Source organism: Engystomops pustulosus, chromosome 9, assembly GCF_040894005.1.
Source record: "Engystomops pustulosus chromosome 9, aEngPut4.maternal, whole genome shotgun sequence".
Lineage (NCBI taxonomy): Eukaryota > Metazoa > Chordata > Amphibia > Anura > Leptodactylidae > Engystomops > Engystomops pustulosus.
The window spans coordinates 79,093,358-79,104,186 of NC_092419.1; the positions used below are offsets into that span (position 1 = coordinate 79,093,358).

A 10,829-nucleotide genomic window follows, 5' to 3' on the forward strand; every position below is an offset into this window, starting at 1 on the left:
TCTCAGTTTTTCACGTACGTTTTCAATGCATTTTCAATGCAATTTTACAGATAACGCGCGTGAAAAGGACTCAGGACTGAGCTCTATCTTTTAACCCCTTCCTGACATTTTACGTAATAGTACTGCATCGCGGGAGGTGCGTTCCCGCAAAATCCAGTACTATAACTTGACCCAGGACCTGAACGGAGTCGGGCCAGAAGCTGCGGGTGTCGGCTATATATTATAGCCGACACCTGCCTCTAACACCCACCAGGACTGCCAGTGCCCAGGGCTGCGCAATCTGCTTCCTGGAGCCGGGTCTAACACACTGAGCATGCGCTGAGCAAGCTAACCTGTAAAAGTGAATAAAAACAGTTAAAAACATTAAATAAAAACATTTTTTAATAATAAGAATTAATTAAATAAAGTTAAAGTCCCCTAAACACAAACATTCCCTATACACATGTAATAAAGTAAAATAAGCCCTAAACTAGCTCTGTCAAACAAAAAATATTAAAGTTACGTCTCCGAAAAGATGGCGATGCAAAAACAAATGAGATTTCTGCTATATTAGTTTTTTTCCAGTAAAATTGTAAAAATAAATGAAAAACTATATAAATGAGGTATCACTGTAATCGTAGTGACCTATAGAATAAAGATAATATAGTATTTTTAGTGTATGGTGTACGACCCCCAAAGAATACGAAAAGAAAGTAAACCAAAATTGACAATTTTCTTTTCACCCATATATTAAATCTCATCAATAAGCTAATGACCCACTAAAATGAAATATTTGTAAAGTGCATCTCATGTCGCAAAAAATAAGCCCTTATATGTGTAAAATTGCCAAATAAATTAAGATTGTATAGCCAATAAAAAGTGACAATGCATAATCTGCTCTGAATGGCGCAGCTTCCCTTCGATGCCCTGGCGTGTGCCCATACAGCAGGTTACCACCACATATGCGGGATTGTTATACGCGGGAGGGATTGGGTATCAAATTTTGTGGAGCGTTTTGGTATTTTATCCACTGAGAATTTGTACATTTTTGAAAAATACATTAATATAGCCAAAAAAATGTACTTTCAAAATTGTATCTGATTTTGTTTTAACCCCTGTAAAACAATTAAAGGGTTAACAAACTTCATAAAAGTTTTTTTTACATACGTTGAGGGGTGTAGTTTCTATAATGGAGTAATTTATGGGGTTTTACTATTATTTAGGCCTCTCAAAGTGACTTGAAACCTGAGCAGGTCCCTCAATAGAAGGATTTTGCGTTTTTTATGAAAATATGAAAAATCGCACCTAACGTTCAAAGCCCCATAACATCCTACAAAAATAAGAGTATGCATAAAAAACCATGTCCACATAAAGCAGACATTCGGTGAATGTTAGTTATTAAGTGGAATATGTGTGGAAAAAGTAGAACATTTTGAAGTTCGAAAATCGAGAATTTTTCCAAATTTTCACCAAATATCTGATTTTCTCATAAATAAACGCAAAACATACCACCAAAATTTTTCAACTAACATGAAGTACAAAGTGTCACGAGAAAACAATTTTGAAACACTTGGATATGTTAAAGCGTTTCAAAGTTATAACCACTTATAGTCACACAGGGCAGATTTGAAAAAATGGGCCGTGTCAGGAAGGTGAAAAGTGGCTTCGGCGTTAAGGGGTTAAATGGCAATTGATGCGTGATAAACACATTGCACTTGCATGTGTCTCAGAGTACAGTGCATTTTTGATGCGTCTCCATAGACTTGTATGGTGAAAACCACAAGTGTAGAAGGGGCCATAGACTCCATGAACTCGCATCACACTCGCAACGTGTGCTGCTTGGATCGCGTGGCCCGAACGTTGAAAACCGGAACTGAACTGACATGCTGAGTTCAGTTCCCGGTTTTCAGCGTTCGGGTCGTGCGATCCGAGCAGCAGGCGTTGCGAGTTTGATTCAAGTTTGTTGCATCACACTCGCTAGTGTAGAAGGGGCTGCAGTAGGATAACACTGTCGGGGTATGTTCACACTTTGCAGTTACAAATGCATCACAGTTTTGAGGTGGTTTTAGGAGCAGTTTTGTTAATTTAACAGGTGAAAGACTGCACTGAACGGGTGAATTTGGGTTAGAATGGGAAACATGTTCCACAAATGTTGCTCACCTGTTAAAATAACAAAACTGCACCTAAAACTACCTCAAAGCTCATTGTGATGCATTTGTAACTGTGACATGTGATCAAACCTTTAGAGGTGACAGATTTCGGGACAATGAAGGACATAAGATGTCTGTGTGGTGAACTCCACAGGAAGGAAACGTGGCTACAGAGGAAACGTGGTGATGCCGGGCCTAATGGTGAAATGGACACGTCACCTGCAGTCACTGGATGTAACAAGTAGGGATTTCTCCTGTGGTTTCTGTAGCTGTATAGACCCTCAGTAAGCAAATGTGAGGGGGTTATGTACAGGAGCGGGCATTACTGAAAGTGCGATATACATGCATTGGGACCTGTGCCCCGGATCTTTTACCACCCTTGCAAGTGCCTTTGGTATGAATGAGTTCAGCACATCTGCGGCCACAGGACATCACTGGTCTCTCACACTGCTCTGGTGGGAAACCTGAGGTTTTCTGTTTCAAGGAACTGCTTTACATGTTTTGCTTTGTGACATGGGGCATTGTCCTTAAAAATTGCAGACTGATTGATACACAGCCTCCACCACCTTTCACTGACTTTTGGGTTCACACACTTTGGGTTCAGTTTTACCCCAGTTTGTCAATAAACTAATGGTTCCCTTCAAATTCAAATAAATAAAACTTGGTTTCATCACCAAAATAAACAGTGGACCACTTCTCCTCTGTCCACACAACATGCTCCTTAGCAAAGGTGAGTCCTGCTTTTTGATTCTTTCTGCGTATAACAGATTTGGTCACTGCAGAATAGGCCAGATTGTCTGAGATGTTGTGACCCTTAGTAACACAGATCCTTTCCCTGTTCAGTGCTGACACATATTTGGAATGACCAATTTCTCTTCCCTATCCTCTGATACGGTCATCCCTTTGATCCCTTTCATCTGTAAAAACTGCAGCCGCTGCGTATTGGTCACTTTGAAACAGTTAAATAGGGTTTGGCAGATCAATAATGAAATTAGCACCATGTGCCAATTAACCTCAATAACTTGCAGGTATCTGACAGTTTTTTAATCAACAGTGTATACTGGAGTCTTTTAACTCCTTAAGGACACGAGACAATATAGATCGTCCTCATTAGCGGGCCATTGCTGCATGAGGATGATTTACAACGTCTTTGGGATCGCACTGGCACCCTGGCATACAGCCTGGTCCCTGCCGCCTCTGTCGACATGGAGATCGCTCTGTGCCAGGCAGTTGAACTCCTTAACTTCCATGATCGAGTATAAAACGTGGGAGCAAAGGAGAGAGACAGAAGAAACAGGGTTCCCTCTGTCCCTCCCTTGACCCCCCGCAGCGTGATTGCGGGGTGTCGGGGAGTTACCATGGCAGCCAGAGATCTGACAAAGACTTCTGTGTCTGCCATGTACGGTGGCCTATGAGATCCAGTGCAGTGGCTGATATCACAGTCGGGCGCCAGCTGGGCCATGTGCATGGAGCTGTTGCAGACCTGGAGCAGGCACCCGCGCATAAGACAACAGAAGAGGAGCTGCTAGGGGTGTCGGAATGGTGAGTACTGTCTACTTTTTTTATGTGCTGGCCATACTGGGGGCTGGCAGGCTATATACTAAAGGGGGCTCTCTGGCAGGCTATATATTTCAGGTTACTAGCACTACAAGGGGCTGGCTATATAAAGGGGAGGCTGTGACCAATGCATTTACCCCCCATTGACTTATACTCGAGTCAAAAGGTTTTCCCAGTTTTGGTGGTAAAAGTACCTCGGCTTATACTTGAGTATATACTGGAAGCATTAACAGAATAACAAATATTATATTTCCATCAACCAACTAAAAACCCACAAAATTTTCTGAAATCTCTTTGAAAATTCGGAAAAAAACCTGTGTTCGATTTGTAAGCCGCATGACATCAAAATAAATTATGAAGGCATTTCAAAAGTTATGATTTGTCATTTAAAAAAAAAAAATAAGCACAAAATTACAAAAGCACAAGGTGACATTAAATGAATTTATTCCTATTATGAAAAAACAGAGTACCTTTGTTTTGGTCTATGTTAATTGATCCCATAGAAAGAAAAAAACACCACAGAAACCGCCAATGTGTCAATGGGCTCTTCAATGTATTAAGTAACAATAATCCCTTTATCCATTCTGTAATGGAGACTCTGCATTGTAAATAAGTGATAGATTTAACAGAGATGTACAGAAGGTCCACAACACCATATAAATAAGTGAATGTCCAAAGCGTGTGATCCTCAGAAGTAATCAGACAAGTACAACCCCAGGGACAAGCCTAACTCTATATCAACATTATAAAAACACAAAAAGGATATAAGGGCCAAGCACTTTCACTGGGCTGCATTGATTCCTTTAATGACCCCTTTGTCCAGCAGCCATAAGACAGACTTTAGAGCTTAGACCTTGAGATTCCTGAGCATGGACATGAGGCTAGAACCCCCACAGAGTGCAGCTTGAGGTTATAGGACAGCCATAAATCAGACCAAAGGGTTGTGGGGTCTTCTTCCATGTGTACGGCTGTGCTGGAGTTTGCAAGTATTTGAGAGATATTCCTGGATGCTCATTCCCTGCACAGTGGGAGGGAAGGAAGACTGGATTTTCCCACTATGCTCAATGATCAACAGGCAACTGGGAAAGGGCTTTTGATTCCAAATAAAACTACAGGTATTTTGGGCTGTAAAATGTTGGAATTTGGAGGATTACATGCACCCTGGGTATATCTAAAGGCACAGATCTCCTGCACTATACTCAATGTACAGCAGCTGCACTTCAACAGAAGAAGCACCTGCCAAACCATCCCCCATACAGCTGTCAGACTGCACCCCACAGGTGCAGGGCAAGCAGTGCTGAAAGATTGGGCAGCCCAAGTACAGTGCACATATGCTTTCATCTAACGCTTTATACTTCTTGGCACATTGCCCCTAGAGTGACAGTGCAGTCTGACAATTTACAGAAATAGGCCCAACATATAAAACTCATTATCCAGGACAACATTCTGCTGCAGCAAAAAAATGGATTTATTAAAAAAATATAATTACAATTTATAAAATATATATATTTACACAATAAAACGGTCTCAAAATTAAGACAACTTTTTTTTTTACATTACATACATATGTGTCATGCATGACAGGTCCGTATTGGAGAACATGTGCTTATTTTAGGAGCACTGCTGAAGTGTCCACCTCTTCATGTATCATCCCATCCTTTCCATTTCATGGTGCATTGCATTAATCCATAGGATGTCTGTATTTGGAGCAAACCTGTCCAGCTCCTATAGATTGCCCCTCATTTGTCCATCGTAAGATGGGCTCAGATTTTCAGTACCCGCTTCCAGGAAATCCTTTTTAGGCCAGCCAGGTAATATTTTCAGGTTTAGACAGTCAGGTAATAAGGACACGATCATGAAAAATTGCTTTCACTTGCAGACATATCTTTCTACAGTCCGCTCACATTTCTTACACATGACATAACAGCACCAGTAGTATTTGCATTGGCAGCGCTCCACAATGGTTTCCGTATAAACATTGTACCCACGGCCACAACACATCAGGTTACAGCTGTCACTGCCCAATGAGGTTTTGTTGCAAAGTCTAAAAAAAAAAAAATAATAAAATAATTTAAAATAATAATTAATACAAGCAAAATAATGTACATGTGATTTTTTTTTTACCAACTTCTCCAGAACATTCTCATTACAAAATAAGTTCCAAAACGAACAGTTTTTTTTCAACTACATGTAGCAGGTATATGGCATCCATAGGTAGCCTCATGATTTAATAGCCACACCATGTATGTGTTTGCTTTGCCAGTTTCAACTTCTGTCAAACATACAAGCTAAATATAACTTTAACTGCCAACAAATGTAGAACCTATGACCCATGCACAGATACAGAGCACTAAGTTTGGTGTGCAGGGCTCAGACACTGACACATACAACTACCCTCTTTTGCTAGTACCGGACAGAGGGGACATTTCTTACCGATCTTGGGTTCCATATGAGCCCAGCTTGGGATTTCTGGTGCAGTAGTCAGGTGAACTATTCAAGTAAACCAATTCCGATTCTCGAACTGGCCTGATGTCCAGTTCCTTGTGCACCAAATGTTTGCGGGTTCCCATTTGTCTATGCATAACTTTAGTTGCAGCCAAGTACTTGGACTTCAGTTCATCAGCTACATGTGGCAAATCCTGAAGTCCCTTCCAGCAAGTCTTCACTGAACAGGATCCAGACACTCCATGGCACTTGCACTTTGTCTCCACCGAGTCCATTAACACCTAGTTGAAAAGAGAGAGCCAATGAGTATACTGTACAAACATGCCATTTGTAGAAGGCGTTAAAAGACAGGTGCCTTATTTTGTTGCAAGGGTATCCACAAGGCAGACAGGTAGCCCGCCTACTCTGAATGTGCTAAGGGACATCTCAACCATGTTCTAGAAGCTGAAATGTAAAATTGTGAATAACAGACCAAGTTCTATGTGTATATATGGGTAGATGCTCAGCCACTTAAATGCTGCCTGATGTGACCTTTAAGTAGACTTACTAAAATGCTGGTATGCCTTCTCTTACCTGTCTACCAACAGCATTGTTATGCAAGTTCATCATCTTCGTGGCTTGTGTTCCAAATTTGCTGGATTTCATTGGGGCATCCACAAAAGCAGATCCCATTTGAAGGCCATAACGCAGGTTGTCACCACATCCTCCCCAACGAAAACTTGGTCCAGGAACTTCTGCAGGGGTGGCACCACAGGAGCATGTAGGTAGCTCCCCTGAGGCGCATGCTCTGGCAATGGTGTGACTTATAGCTGCTGATGCCAGGGCATACACAAAAGCAGACTCTCTAGTTCCTTAAATAAAAAAAAATAAAAATATATGAGTAATGCATCATTGTCAAGAGACATAACACAAGAATTAAAGCTGGAACGGAAGAGTTTCCAATGATTTAGGCAGTCTTGTGGATTTATTGACTTACCTTTGAGCAGGTCTGGGGTGAATTGTGGCGCAAGTTCAATTGATGAGCAGTTCCATCGCATGTCGGAGAATGCCAGCTGACATGTTATTTTGGTCTGTTTTGCTGCGTTTACCACACTCTGCATAAGTTCAAGGTTTCTCTTACAGAGTTGTGTTTGGTCGGGTACCAATCCTTCAAGTAATCTGCAGTGTTCGCTTTCATTCCAGGCAACCGAGCTGCCATTTACCGTGAGACCACTAGAAGAAAAGAAGAGTGGCGTAAGGACCAATTGTTTGCAAATAACATTTATATTATATGAGAACATAATGATATCCCCCCTTTATCCAACAGCTAGTAAAAGAGAAACATATTTATTATGCTATGACAATAAACATATGAATACAATTCCAGGATGGGGAAGAAAGATAGATCATGGATGAGAGGTCAAAATATTAAACAAGCTGCAGGAAGCGTTAACAATATAAAAAAAACATTAAACACTTGTCAAATCACCTGCCAGACTAGAGCCCCTGCTTCAATGTTTGTTTACATTCCTTGAGGGATGACTTGTGGTACTCGGTAATCACTGGCCTCATGGGTGATGCCATGGATTAAATGTAACCACTGAGGCCAGGTATTGGCTATAAATAAACAAACACTGGCAGGGACCACCAGAGCAGCAGGGAATTTACAGGTGAATTAATTAATTTTTTTTTTTTGCAATATTTTTTACAGCTTCTTTAATTTTTGGAAATCCTAGATAGATTTGTTGATTTGGTAAGAATATGCCAATTTTTCACCACTGAACTTAATCAAAATTACTTTTGATTTGCTTTGTATAAACCAATGTTGCTCCTATTGTCCTGGAAGCTGTTATATAACCACATCTAGTTCTCTAAAACAGATTTTTTTATTTAAAAAAAACCTCTTGTATTGTTTGGTTTATACATTTTTAGCACTAGAGAAATGGTTGGGGCTGGTTAAAAAAAGGTGAAAAATGAATAAAACAAGAATTAATATCAGTGTATTAGAGCAGCCAGTTTTTGCATTGGAGCAACATTTTTACAGACCCAAAATGATTATTAAAAATTTGCTGAAGTTTCAGTGAATTAGTAGAGATATGAGCAAAATCAATATTCAATTCACTGAAACTTCACCAAATAAAAATATTCATTTTTTATGGGACTAACATTCAACAGCAATTTATAATTGGGGAAGTAATGCTTTTTACACATTCATCAATTTTGTATTCCTGAAATGCATCATTGTTGCAGAATAACAAAAATAACAGAATCTAAAATAAGACAAGAAGTCTGTCTAGAACCTGAAGTGTGTTGTTTGAATACAGACAGATAACCAAACTATTCTTCCCAGCAGCATTAATATTAAATATGCAATCCATTTACAATAAATGTCCAACAAGGATTTTCTACTTCCAGATATAATCTGAAAATAATACACTCAGCCCTAGTCACAGTACATAGGAATTATTGAAAGCATCTTTCCCAACCAGATCTTTTTATACTACCACAACATTGAAGTGAATCATGTTCTCTGGTGGTGGGATGCTACATTTTGGTAATATAGTTAACATTTATATGTATTTAACATTTACTATATGAGAGGGGGGGGGGGTGGAAGTGACAACCTGGCAGCACATATTCTGAATAGAGGTTGTCACTTCAGACCAGTACAGGTGACTAATATTATATATACACTATAAGGGTCCATTGAGCAGAACTTCATCCCTGTTAAATACAATAAAAAGAAGGATAAAATTAAGTTCTGGGCAATATTGAGAATTTGCTGCCATGTTGGGCACCCAGATGATAATAATAATCCATAAAGTCACTGTAAGGAACAGTGAATAGCATCAGTGGCTAGGCAAGACTACATGGAGTATATAGAGGGAAGGTATACTTACAGCCAGTGGATGGCACCACAAGGTCCAAGACAAGAAAGAAGTAAGAAGATCCAGAAATGAAATAAAGCCATCTTAGTGAGTGATAATCCTGGAGCTGTGCCGGCAGGTGAGTGATGTGCAGAGTGTCCTCTCCCGTGAGTACTGCAGTAATGTGAGGAGAGGGGAGCGATCAGCATCCATAGAGCGCCTGTCACTTTATCTCTATGGATCTCCTCTGTCTGCCACAGGACGTCTCCCTCCAGCATTTAAAGCTCCGATGACGTCACTGGTCTCGCCCACACCGCCGCATCTGCATATTACAAGCCCTGCCCCGCCCACCTAGGAACAATACAGGGGACGTGATGAAGCTGGGCTCTCAGAGTTTTTTATGTTCCTTGGCTGAGATGTGCATAGTAATTCATAGATAAGTACTGACATACAACCTGTCTTAGTGTTGCCTACCTGCTGGAGTCCTTCCTGAATTCATGGAGATGTATTTTAAGAATCCATTAGATACAGGGCACTGTGAATGTTAATGTAAATGGCATGAAGTTATTATATTAAGTAGAAATTTTTCCAGATTTATTACTAGACTGTGATTGTTGTGTATTGCCGAGTTGTTGCAGCATTGCAATGCATGGCTATGGTGGTGGCAAGTTGTACATTATCATGCATTTACCCAATAGAAGGATCCAGATCCCCAGGTATTTGCATTTTTACACATCCATTTTCTTAGACAAAGGCCCTGATTTTATAGATGTGTGATGTCACACATTTCCTTCCCAGGACACATACTAGATCCCTAGCAGGCAGTAGCAGCACTTCCATTAGCATTGACACCTCTGGTCCTCTCACACAGCGGAGGTGTTAACTGCACCCCTCCCATTTCCATGGCTGCTTTGAAAGTAGATTTGAGTCACTTCAGATCTATTTACATGTAAACAACTTTTCTTAACCCCTAGTCAGGGGCCTTGGCTTGTCACAGCCACTGCGTGGACCCCCTGCACCTCGTACCCCTCTATGGCTGTATCACAAGCTCACTGGGTGATAATGGGGTGGTGTGAAGTCCCTTCTCTAACCATTTACCTCTCTTTGCATTTATACATTTTGCTATGATATCCTGTTTTTTGTTAAGTATGCAGAAAAAATCTGAACAACAAGAGTATCAAAATTCTGATAAAGGGCACATCATTAAAATATTAAGATGTATTATAGTCATATATATATATATATATATATATATATATATGTTTTGGCATAAACATGACCCCTTCTTCAGGCAGAGCTTATCTTTGTCCCTGACATTGTTAATATATATTTATTTATTCACCTACGTGTGAGAACTACCTCTTATATGGACCGTACACATTGCTACCTGCAAACGTTCCAAATCTTGGCTGTGAAAACTGGACATCATATGTTTGTCACAGTTGATTTGCATCCATTTGGCACCCAATCTTTTCACAGATCCTCAGAAAGTATTGCTTATGAGCAGTTCTGACTAGGACATGTGCCAGTTACAGATCAGTTGCATGGCCCTTTAAAAAAAATGGCCATGGGCATCGATCCATTGCAAAGTATTGCATTTAGTGCAGCCTTGTGCCATCTGGAAGAAACATGACCAGTTTTTTTAACTGCCCATAGACCACTGATGGCCAAGCTTGCTAGTTGCCAATTTCTTTAGGGCCTGTTAATTGGTCTCCTGACTTAACCCATTACAGAAGATACGATAGTAAAGAGGAATTGCTCTGTTGAATTTTCTTCTAGGGGTCATAAGCCACTCTCACTGGGTTCTGGGTGCCATTTACTTTACACTCCGCATTTACAAGGTGCATAGGCT

At 40.4% G+C, this 10,829-nt stretch overlaps 1 protein-coding gene across 1 annotated transcript; it reads right to left on the reverse strand.

Moving 5' to 3' along the window:
* Nucleotides 1-5,167: 5,167 nt before the first annotated feature.
* On the reverse strand, nucleotides 5,168-9,241 carry LOC140077106 (protein Wnt-11b). The gene is made up of 5 exons (XM_072123999.1): nucleotides 9,011-9,241; nucleotides 7,108-7,343; nucleotides 6,705-6,982; nucleotides 6,120-6,412; nucleotides 5,168-5,730 (listed from the first exon to the last, which is right to left on the reverse strand). The coding sequence occupies exons 1-5, from the start codon at nucleotides 9,184-9,186 to the stop codon at nucleotides 5,556-5,558; spliced, it is 1,158 nt and encodes a 385-aa protein (XP_071980100.1). The 5' UTR covers nucleotides 9,187-9,241; the 3' UTR covers nucleotides 5,168-5,555.
* Between the last annotated feature and the right edge of the window lie 1,588 nt (nucleotides 9,242-10,829).